The sequence below is a fragment of the Sinohyriopsis cumingii genome, chromosome 15 (assembly GCF_028554795.1).
Source record: "Sinohyriopsis cumingii isolate HCF-2022 chromosome 15, ASM2855479v2, whole genome shotgun sequence".
Taxonomy (NCBI): domain Eukaryota; kingdom Metazoa; phylum Mollusca; class Bivalvia; order Unionida; family Unionidae; genus Sinohyriopsis; species Sinohyriopsis cumingii.
Window position 1 is genome coordinate 127,326,682 of NC_142975.1, and position 12,921 is coordinate 127,339,602.

At 36.6% G+C, this 12,921-nt stretch overlaps 1 protein-coding gene across 1 annotated transcript in view; it reads left to right on the top strand.

The window, feature by feature from the left end:
* LOC149782723 (CD109 antigen-like) overlaps positions 1-12,921 on the top strand; it is a 264,351-nt gene that overhangs the window by 146,341 nt on the left and 105,089 nt on the right. The window contains exons 17-18 of the mRNA XM_089934226.1: positions 2,055-2,129; positions 3,911-4,004. Of these exons, the coding sequence (XP_089790352.1) occupies positions 2,055-2,129; positions 3,911-4,004 (169 nt within the window). The remainder of the gene's footprint in view (positions 1-2,054; positions 2,130-3,910; positions 4,005-12,921) is intronic.

The following is a 12,921-nucleotide window of genomic DNA, read 5'->3' on the forward strand; positions in this document are numbered from 1 at the left end:
GATTTGGGTGAAAGAACTCGTTTGATACATTGTATGAACATAGTGTCGGCCTGACGTAAATTGCTCTCTTCAAAACAAAAATTATTCCAATATTCTCGAGAAAAAATGTTTTCTAGTTTTAATCTGTTAGCCGCATATAAATAAGTTGTATGACGGAACCTGTGTTTGCGTACAGTTCAATCATGATAGAAGTATCATGTGACGATAACATCATGTCGCGTAGCAACAAAATGTTGACGGGTCCTAAGCGTACGTAACAATATGTAGTATATACTTGACAATGCCGATAAGCGTCAAAATCAGCGGAACGTTAAACGGGTAGTGACATCCCGTGCAAATGCATAGTGTGGGATGATCAAGTTAATTTTTCACCCATTGGACGTTCTAATGCATATATTGGGTGCTTTAAACCATACATATGACCCAGTAAGTATTTTGCTGAGTAACATGATGTCATTGGAAGTCTCTTATGACGTAACACTTTGTATACTCACTTCAGGTTATACTGTGATGTTCTGTCATAAAAATACATAACTTTCTTTAAGTATCTTTGTATTTACTTTAATGTTGTGAAAGCGATTTAAAAACGATTATTTAACAATTGGGCTATAAAATAAATAAATTATAATGTTTATACTGTTAAATATTGTGATCTTGTCCGAGGTATATGGGATTTTTAAGGTTCAGGTGATCAAGCCATTGTACTTCGGTTACGCCTACACTATCGAACAGTACAGACAATAGAATGTGTAAATATATCTTTCAAACAATACGCAGTATATTATTTTAAAGCTGTTTTCTCTATTTCAATTTTCCTTTTCTATTATTTTTCGCTTGTCAGAAATGTTAATTTACGATTAAAATCATAACGCCATGTTTACGACATAATTATAAGACTCATACGATCTTAATAACTCAGATGTTTTTATTAGATGTTAAGCGAAACTCTGACTCCGACTTAAGTTCAGATATAAATTATATCTATATCTCGTGCCTGGGTATCTTTATATGTACCATTAATAGCTTGAACAAGCAGATTTATCCCAGATGAAAAGCAAGAACCTAGATGCACTTAATATCCATTTACCACCTCCTTTCTTTTATTATTTGATATAACGCTTGACACTTAGGCAAAATACATCAGAGGGTAGATGACAATATTTAATTGATTAAAATAGCATGCATAGAGGAATCAGTTTACGGAAAGAAGACATATATAACGACTGATTCCCTACGTCAGAAACCATTCGAAGCCCAAATGATTCCTCCATCTCAATATACGATATCTAGTATAAAAAAGGTATACGATGTCTGCTGACACTAAAGGTATGCATTAAAATACTTCGTTATGCGTAAACACAAATACTTTTCCAACACTGCCTCGCCTAATGTCCGTAATATTATGAGCGATATTGTTGGAATCATATAGCGTCGCTTCGAAGTGGACGAGGCATCAGGCGTAATTTGCCTTCGGTCAATGATGAATTCATGCCGTACTAAGATGAGTAGTGTGTCATGCATCAACTTCGTGGCGTGCCACTGTAGTACTGATTTAATAACTCGAATCTTTGAACTAACTATTCAATCGGAATTTTTTTAAAGACATACTCCTTGTAACCTATTTCCAGTGATAGAAACTACTTGTAAGACGCCGATCCTGAAGAAGCTCATTTTTACAGAATATGATTCTGTTATACTTCTCCCTTTGTTGCCATACTGTTTCCGCGAATTTAAACACATCGTTTTTTTCCCTGTTGAAAAGTATGACTGCGATTTTGGAAACGGGTAAATTAGCACATGATATCTACCGTACCATTATGTTGCTTCTGAATCTCTTATTGTATGACCGCAATTGAAGATTGTGCATATCCAGATGGTTTGTAATGTATATTTTCATAAAAGTCTTTAAATTGCAAAATTTATTTCAAGACACACTTGACAACCTTTCTTGATCTAAATATGCAGGTATGCACAATCTTCACATTTCATTCCAACACTTTTTTTTTAAAAGATGGAATTTTCCAGTGAATCAGTGTTTATATTTATTTTAACAGGTAATATCATCTCTGAAAAGTGCTTCTAAGCCTGCGGAGACTTACGACTGGCACAACAGGGAAAGCGTTTTACAGGTAACTGCTAGTGTTGTTAAGATTAATCAAAATAATTAAATATTGATCGGAAAAGTAAAACGAACAAACTTTCCATTCTAATTGTCTTGGAACATTATTTCAATTACAAGTCTATCGTTCAAATACCTTTCCTATTTTATAATAACAGTTTGTAACAACAATATGGTGGATGACAAATACGCCAAGACACTGACCGATGTTTTAGGAATGAAATCTTAATAAATAATAAACTACGTTATAAAAAGTTTCCAGTTAAAACAACCGTAGCACAATCCAGGCGCAATGTTTAAGTGAACCGTTACACTCTCCGACACACAAATTATTATTTCAAAGTAGGTGAAAACGACAATGTCCATAGAATATACAGAACATAAGCGTTACTAACTTAAACATCAAGTTTGATTATTTCTGGTGACTTAATTATTGATCTTTAAATTATAACTGATTACAGAAACTAGTAACTGCATCGAAATTGCATCATTTTGGCATGCATTAACAAGATACTGCTTTTTGTAATGATTAATGTAATGTGTTTATACCCGTTAGCTACAAGATCTATGAATTTCCACACATGACATGAACACCTGAGAAGCAGCTTATAACTTGTTGATACTAGTACTGAAACATAAATTTATGTGTGTGATGAACAGCGAATGAAGCGACTTAACATCCACACTCAGTATAAACATGATACCTCCTAACCCAGGAAATGACATAGCTATATAATATCCAGCGCCCGAAGTTCCTGTGCGTAGTGTAGAACCTCCGGGAAAGAAACGCGATTATCGTGGACAGTGGAAAACTGGTCTAAGATATACATTTTGCCATCCTGGTGAAAGAACAGTACTTTGTAGTAGATTTCTTCAGGCATAATTCAGTCTTAGCATTACCTTACGTGATCAGAATTGTACATTTTTTTTAACAAGTTAAAGACTTGTACAATTGAAAACTTACTAACGTTTTTGATGGAAAGTAAATATGTAAAATTTTGTCTAAAAAGGGTTTAATACGACAAATAACAGATCCCAAGAATTTTAAACTGTTAATAAAGTTCGATATCTTATAAAAATATTGCAATTTGTAGCGTCTATTCTGGCAGCAATTCATGTTCGGGTGTTCAAAAATGTCGATCTTAAATATACCAGTTGGGAGGTAACATCAAAAAAGTCATCATTCACTTTTTAACTGGGATCAAGAGACAATCTGTTATAAATAGTGGGTGTTATATTTTACACTGTACCTTTCTGACTTGCCTTTTTTGTGGTACGATTGTTCTTCAAAATATAAACTAGTAAAAAATGTCTTTGATTTCCAACTTGACTGCAATAAAGTAAACATATCGAACTCTGGAAATGTGTTCAAAAGTTTCGTTCTTGTATCATCCTTGTTTTGTCTTTGTTTCTTCGTTTTCTTAAAATAATTCTTTTTCTTTCTATCTGTCTTTCCTAGCTGAATCGGAGGGCATTGCCGTCATGGGTTTTGATATTTGTCTCGCTTGAAATGATTGTTAGTAATGTTTCAGTGAAAGCTGATGTTTCTATCAGTTGAATTGAGAAAGTAAATTTTAGTAAATTGTACAATCAATGCTAAATAATACTAATGAAATTTTGTTGCCTAAAATGAAGACAAAAATATCATTGATATATTATTAAGTTCTAAAGTTATGTAAGTTTAGCCTAAACGATGGAGGACTTTTCATTTTGACGAGATAAAATCTGACTGGAAATGACACTTATATAGTTATGCAGATACCATTGCTATTTTTTTCTTTATTTCATAAGACGAGTGGAATTCAAGTTCTGACCAATATACCTGAGTTTTACTGGTTAAAAGGTGACGGACGCAATCAGATGAACTTTCATTATGCAACTAACAGTAAGTATATCCCTTCACAAAAAACAAATGATTTAGGGGGAAAACTGATAATATTCATAATAATAATAATAATAATAATAATAATAATAATAAATATTAGCATTGTCATCATCATAACAACAATTTGCTGATTTCTGTTCAAGTGTATATATTTTATTGTATATTTTCCTGCATATAGTGATATTGTAATTTTAAGAAAAATACGTCCACCAGTTTGGGTGTGTGTGTGTGTGTGCGTGTGCATTTGAGTTGTTTTGTATTATGGCTATACTATATCATAATATGCATGCACGCTTTGTATTTATTGTACTATGGAACTGGAGGTTTTGCCACACTTGCCCACTCTGCTGCCTCTACACCCGTCCTCTTACCTACCCACCACGACGATTTATCCCCTATGTGAGCGTTATCTCTTATTTACTTTTAATTTGAAATGTACCCATACAAGCACCCATGTGATTCAGTCATGGCTCGTAGAGTTTCGTCCAGATGGAAATGCCGACAAAAAGGGCCAGTGGGACAAATATCGGCCTTTCATACTACTTACAGTAATTGCAGTGATTATATAAACTAAAAAAAACATCTGTAGAGTGTACTCCTTCAGGCAAGCATATAGTAGCGAACTATATATAAAATGCATGAAGATTATTATTTTGGGAACTTTTTCTGTTTGTAAATCCGCATTGTTTCTTATTTCTGCTCTTAACTGTCTGTGATTTCCATTTTCGCCAGTACAATCTTAAACTCAGCCGCACTGATTATTATATCCTTGATTGCTACCGAGTATAATTTATTGATCGTATTGAGACTTCTTTGTTTTCGCAAGTTGTTCGGAATAGGTGCGTATTCGTGAAAGCAGTCGCATTGAAAATAATTTACTAGTACCAGCAGAGACACCAGATACAATCAATATAGCCCCGACAATAATATCATTTGGTACACCTACGATGGTGATGTATTGATTTCAGAGACACCAAAACCGATAGTTACCGCAGCAGCAAGAACGCAGATATCATCTGCAACCAAACACGCGCGTTTGCATTTCACAATCATCATGGGTTCTCTTGGCAATTTCATCTCTTAGATTATTTTTTCACGTCGGTATGACTGAGGGTCTATAATATTTCTTATATTAATAATACAATCCCGTATTGTATTGGCACGACAGGGAGACCTTGTCCAGTCTCATCATCACGCGCAGGCGCAAGACGCACACGCACTTCTAGCCAATTACCCCATTTCATTGACACATTTGTTATACCTTTACAAAAAAACCTCTACCTCAGGAATACTTAAATTTCCTCCAATTGTGCGTTCTGTGGTTTGGCACCCATCTCATACAAAAACACACCGATTACGCTAGCACCTTTTATATCTAACGATCGTCTTTGCCCAATAACTGTTACCCGAACAAATACATCCTTGTTATAGAACAGTAGAGATCGTTCTTGTCTCAGTCAATGTTGGTGTAAAATAGTCGATGCTGAATGTAACTTGGGTTGATACATTGGAGAATGCCACTTCGCCATTGTAGAAACAATCCCGGAGAGGTTTTACATTTGCTGCTGTAGACAACCTTTGGGCGATGATTCATATCTGGCCTCGAGCTGGTTGTGATACATCAGGGTGGTTCAAGCTAACAATTGTTACGAGTGTATGCTCTTAACATAAGTAACAGAAAAGAGTGAAAGACAACAAGCTTTGTAAAATTTAATAAATATATTTATTTCCTAGAATACAAAGTGAAAATGAAACAAAAACTTACGATATTGCGAATTAAATCCCAACATAATCCAAGAATTACAGACACAAGTACTAGTAATTTGAAGTCCTGAATAAAATTCAGTAAAAGTCCAGGAAAAATCCCCAAACTGTAGTCGATGACGTGTCTCTGGTAGCTATTAAAGTCTTGATGTGTCAACAGTCTTTTGTTGAATCACAGAAATATAATTCCAGGGCTGAATATACTATAAATTCTATTCAATAATTTTATCAGAGCACTTTTGTATTTCCAGAGAAAATAATCATTTGAATTCAATGATATGAAGAAAACAATTCCTGCCCAAAATTGCGGGTCACAATATATCATATACAACTTGAAAGTGCTAGACTTTAAAGCATGAATGACCAAGTCTTCACAATCACAGTTTTCTACTTGACCTCATGTCATAATTAGCATTTTCTATAAAAAGAACCCATTACTTAATGGAAAATAGCCTTCTAAATCATAATGAATTAAGTATACTTCACTTAGGAAACTCCAAAACTTTGACCCAAATAAGCATATTTACTTCTATTAATAAAGATACTGATATCAATCCCATATACAGAGAGAACAATTTAGCTATGTATTGGTTGTTTAATCAAATGAAATAAAAACAATCAATCAGGTAAAGCAGAAATGAACACAATTTTGGACAAGGTCAAGTCAAGCATAAAATGTTACATTACAATGGCATGTAATTAAATAAATTAAAAACAATAACAAGCAAACAATTAAATTAAATATACATAGCACAATTCATAATTGACCCGTAACAAAATAACATAATATCTTGAATTTCTACGTTTGAAGTTTTCAGTTTGCCAGTGTCATCTTCAAAAATCACAAACTCACCTGGATTAACGCCAACAACAACACGGCTAGTAAACGCACACGAATCCGCTTTGTTGGCAAATAGGCTCAGATGCACATTCGCACCGTGTCGTCGAGCTGAGTAACGTCAGTAAATGTTAAAAGAGATTGCTGTATAATATTATGCATACTTTAATATGAAATCAATAAGTGTTTGCAGTGTTGGTGAACGCTTCAGTGCAAGCGAGCCTTCAATAACAAGATGACTGTATATAGGACCATCCAACCGTATTTGTACTGGCATAGTCGAAAGAAACAGCGGTTGTTTACTGTACTTGGAGAAATAATTAACAACTTCAACTGGCGGTGCAAGTCTATACGAGTCAACGTAAAAACTACGTTGAGGCGTTACCAAGTATGCAACCCAGTGAATGTTAATGAATCAAAATTGAAAATGCCGTTTTCACTGATCTTCCATATAAATACCACGAAAATGTATGACTGATTGTACTATAGCGACTAAATCAAGATTGGTCAACGGCGGGATCTTCTGCTACCGGGTAATCGAAGACTTCTGCCAGAGGGCATTCGGCCGCTCGTGCCTGACAATTGAATCCTTTTTGTCATACGGCCACGAGAGGCTCTGTCTCCAACTGCCTTTTCTAAAGCCATTCTTGACGTAGTTTCCATTCCAGCCCCTAACGCTGGAGCTTTTGCAAACCCTATATCCGGTGCTGCCAACAACACTTGAATCTCTGTAGGAAATGGGAATATTCCACCAATCGTTTGCTTTCGTGTCACCTCTGACTTGCATAGTTTTAATGTCACTGAGGTGTTTGTGCTTGGTCGTATTAAACTTAGCGAGTTGTGTTTTGGTCAACGACACATGAACATTTACAATTTTTCTGCAGAACGTTTTAGTGTTATACCGCAATAATTTTGGATTGCGTGTGTTCTTTTTGCAAATTGATTTTCAGGAAGACCGACCCTCATCTCATGGTAGGACATTATTAATAAAATACGTTTAATTATAAATTCTCTACAGGTGCATCAATGAGCCTCATTCGACCACCATCAGCCTCGAACAACAACGACGGACTAACGTGCACTATTGAATAACGCAATTATAGCGTTGTTGAGAAATCGCACAAGGGTATTTACATCATAATTGCTATTGTTATCGCGTTCCAATTTTCGCGAAATTTTTAAAAATTCCTCACATGGAGAAAAAAAATTCTCGATGTGTCTTGCACTTGCAATTCTATTTTTAACTGATTGAGGTATATGACTGGGTATGAATAATACTGAAAATCGCACTTACTTGATCCACTAATGCAGGTTATCCCATGTCAAATGCTGAATCAAATTCATCTTTGAACTGGGCCATTATTCATTAAGGATTTTCTTTAATACCGTTCAAATCCTCTCTCCATTACTAGATGTGCAATCGCTGAATCTGTTAATTGCTGCTGGGCGGCTTCTTTAAAGATTTTACCAACTTATTCTGTTAATGGTAATGTAACTATAGCAGTCTTTGCTACTCCTGTTATTAATCGCTTTATTCGATCTCGAAGCGACAAAGCTGTATGCGAAACCCAGTTGTTTTAATCAATCCGCAGCAGACCTTTTAACACTATCCACAAATCGCATTCTTACTTGCTTAGCGATGGGATCAGCGTGCGATAATATGGCTGTGAATGCTTTTGGTGCACTCGCAAATAATACAGGAACAACACTGAGCCTAGTTCCATAATAGATCATGTACATGCGTTTTCTAGCGCTAACAACGCGAACGGGTTTCACACGTCTACACGTTATTGTCATTGTTGTTATTATTATTAAATGTCAGGTCGGTCTCTAATATACAGTTGTATCATTAAAATTTCACCTTCCAGATGAATTAGTTACCAGTCTTCATCCACAAGGGGAAAACGAATATGGGTCAGCCGATTATTAAGGCATGGAAAATACATAGGTGCTGCGGCGTAATCGATATCAAGTCACCTAGATCCACGGTTAGTGAAAACTCAAATAAAATAAAACCATGAACAACTACGTCTGTCGTTTCAGACGTACCTTCATAGTTGCCACTGATGGTGTCACAAGTTACATTGACCTGCATTGTTCAGGTAATTCTCACGATGTCAGTGGCGATATGATATCCCAAACGTAAAAATTGTTTATCATCTGGAATGTTCCCAGGCCAACCTAAAATTGATCTTATTGCCTACCGTGCAAGATCAACCGCATACGTTTGAAATTCTATTGCAATGACAGAACAGAGTGTGGGCTTATGGGCACGTAGAGAAGTTTTAGAGTCTTTGCCAGTCAGCACCGAAATTCTTCATTGAATTTATTCATTCATAGATTCTCGTACGCGCCAGAGAAGAGTTCAGTAGAATTGCAGATCGTACCAGTGTCTGCTGAAAACACAAATGAGCTATTTGCGAGCAGATCACAAACGTTTGGAATCGATGATTAGGCCAACTGTAATTCACTGAAGGCGACGCCAGTGCGATCTCAAATGTGTGTGATTCTATAGCGGTCACAGCTGCAGACAAGATCACGCTGAATTTTTTTCGTTGATGTGATGATAATCTTTGTGGTAATGCACTGGGCTATATTTACAACTACTTCTTTCACTAATGCATAGATTCCACGTAGCACAATCAGCATATCAATTGTTTCAGAACTAATCATTGGTGTCGCATATATGACGAATGTAACAAGTTCACGCATCAGCGCGCGATATGTCTCTCTGTCCATACGATCATTAGTGATCAAGCGCTGTCAAATCGATGTAGCTTCATTAATTCCTTCGGGTGCATTGCACGCAAGAACTGATCCCATAAGAAGTTTCAATCGATCCGCAAGATTGTTAGGGTCACACAGTTCAATAAGGCCCTTTCCTTGCTTTGTGGGTGTAATTCTTGGCATCGGTTGTTGTGCCAATCATTGTACATCTTCGTCTATCTATTCTGTTTTTTCATTGTAGGAAAGGAAAGTATCGGTGCAGTCTGTTCTTCTGCTGGTGGTTGAGCATATTCTTTTTCGTTGAACGTTTAGTGGCGGGTGTTTCACATGCTTTGATTGAGGTGCGGATGCTTGATGTTAATATTCGTCTGCCTCAATTTTAAGGAGAAATATTGGTCGATCCGAATATACTTCTGTCGTAGTATCAAAGGGTAGTATATATATATATATAAATATATATATATATATATATATATATATATATATATATATATATATATATATATATATATATATATATATATATATATATATATATATATATATATATATATATATATATATCTGTCGTGGAAGTATTATAGGCTGGCTGATATTCTCCTGTACTTTGCAGAGATACTTTAAGTTCTACATTACCAGCTTTCATCTAATCAAGTATATTTTCATAAGAATTAAACATAATGCCAAAGGTTTTTTTAGTCCAGTAAATTCTTTGTATACACACTTGACCCAAACCACTTTTTATGTCCTTTGATAGTTCTTGGATCACAAAATCTCTCCAGTTAGGGGATATTTAAGACTTGTACGGTAGGGGTCACTGTTGATCCACTGGCGACCTTCTTCATTAAAAGTTTGTTTCGGGGTATGCATCAATGACCGATGTCTGTGTAGTGGTGAAGAAAGTGATTCTTCAAGCTAACGTATTCTTTATCTTTTGCTTTTCGATCATCAGTGACAAACACGTTATTATATCTGCAGCTGCACTAGCATTTTTGATATCTTTGGTACGTTTGGCTATCTTACGAAATGGATCATGTGCTTATTCTGTTCCAAAAGGTGCTGCCACACGCTGTACGGTTGTTTTTGGTGACTTTTGCAATTTCGATCATTAGTTTATTCAGCGGCACAAATGTTTATTCACACCCCTCTGTAAGGTCTTCTCGTGAAGTTTTGCGCGACTCTAACATGTCGTTAACACATCCGCGGCCTTCAATCACATTTTCAAGCATGTCTAGGTATTGCTTAGCAGCTTCACCGCGTCGTCTTTCGTATGATTATATGGTATCAAAACCGTAAATTTGTATATGACTGTTTATTGTTTTAATTGTTAAATTTAAGCATCAAGGCCAGCTCTATAGTTATCCTTCTACTGCAAGTTCCCGTCAACTCAGTTATGACAAACCTATGCTGGTCCTGGGTAATCCTCGCAAACATGTCACGAAATTCATGGCACGTGCTGTAACCTGTACACCGAGTCAAATGAATTTCACAAGAATTTGAGTGTCAATGCCACCAAATATCATCAACATGTTAGAAATGTCGCGGATCACTTTACGCATATTGTTCAATCAAATAGATGACCTCCATGAGTTTTTGTCGTCCGCGGGTAAATATTTGTGCGGGATTGACTTGGTTTTCAAGCCTCACATCATCGTACACAGCACGATGTTTCTGTTTGCATGCAAATCGTCAATGGTAGGTGCTTTGTCAATGGTAGATCCTAAATCAATGGTGGTGCTAGCACCATCGCTTTTCAACTATCTTTTATCACTCAACGCTTTTTGAAAATCTTTTAAAACATCATAATATAGTTGATCATCAGCAGATAGCGCAGTCACGTACAAGCGATCCCAGGGGTTCACCATACCATATTAAACAGTTGAGTTTTCCCGGATCCAGCAGAGCCAAAGATTAGTGCATGAACTGAGTTTTGAAACACAGTTTCATCACCATGCCTGGATGATTTTGGTTTTGCCACTGCAGAGAAATCAATGACTGATACAATATTTTCTTGCCAAGGGAATATGCGAATTTTCTTTTGCGTGATGCCATTCAATAACTCTTTGTCGTATAAATACGATCATATCTTTATATTGTGTGAGATTTTGCGCCAAAACATGCACCTCAAATTCAACTCGAGTTCAGACACGTAATGGACGAACAGCGATAACTGGAACTTTTGTTCCATGTGGAGCAAAACAGTTTTCGTGCAAAGGGTCGGGTTTAAAAAAAAACGTCGGCTTCGGTGATATCTCGGCCGCACTAACAAAATTACCAGGGAAACCATGGATTAAATATCCAGGTGAAAATCACCTTCTTGGATACAATTAATGTTTGCCTGGTACAAGGCTAAAAGACACGACTCGATTCTGACAATCAACCAAGGCCTGGCGAAGCACCTATCAACCGCATTGATGCTGCGTGCTACCGACATAACCATGCTTGTACATCACTTAATGATATCAGTGGAAGTTCACGTGCTGATGTTGATTTGATCCATTACTTGGATGCGATTAATTCAGCATTGGGAGAACGAATCGCACTATGGGTCATTAAATACGGTATGAAAGACATGATTGCACTTGGTGGCACTAGTTAAAAGTACAATTGTACCAATATAAAACAAAAAATATACAAGGGACACAGAAAGAAAGACATTACTCAAAGTATACTACAGTCCAAGTTGTTACTGGAGAGGTGAAGCCGCCGTGGAACAGTTAGCCAGTGCAGCTATGGTCACTGGTGGGATAGCTTGTTTACCAAACAACATCTGTGGCAAATTTTCCTACCAGCGCCAAGAAAGATTTCACGCTGTTAGTTTGATGTCCAAACACCAAAGGAGGTCCATCAAGCTGATTTATTATTTATTATTATTTATTCCACAAGACTGTTTCAGGGATCGAAAAGGTAAGTTACGGATATATAAATACGTGCTAACTATTGTCGATGTGGTTACCAGATACAATGAAGTGGAGACGCTGACATCGAAAGATTCTGCAAATGTCGCAGAAGCAGTAGAGCGTATTTATGCAAGCGGCCAACTCACATGGGTACGATTGTTACAAGCGGATCCTGGCACAGAAATTCTCACATATGTGGTTGTGATGCTGAATAAACACGATGTGCGAGTATGTGTCGGACATGTCAGTGTACATCGTGACAAAGCTATTGTGGAACGATTTAATAGCACTCTTGCAGAACGGTTATTCGATCATGAATACTCACAGGAATTGTTGATGGCATCAGAGCGGTGTCAGAGATGGGTTGCACGACTTTTATTGGTCATAGCAGCATTTACCAATTAAGTCACATGCGCGATTGAACTTAAATCGTGCAATGCAATTCGTCAAAAAACAGTAACTGTTGTTCAGAAAATGATTTTACAGACAACAACATTGCAACCACTCGAGAGACAAGTTTGTTTGGTATTTGTTAGCACCTGTAGAGTTGGGAGGTGAACAACAACTTCAAACAACTGACCCGGTATGGTCCGTAGACGTATTTACTATTTCTTAACGGATTGATACCACAAGACAACCAACACGTTATAGATAGGGGTCAATTGCACCTGCCGCGCGAAAACCTCCA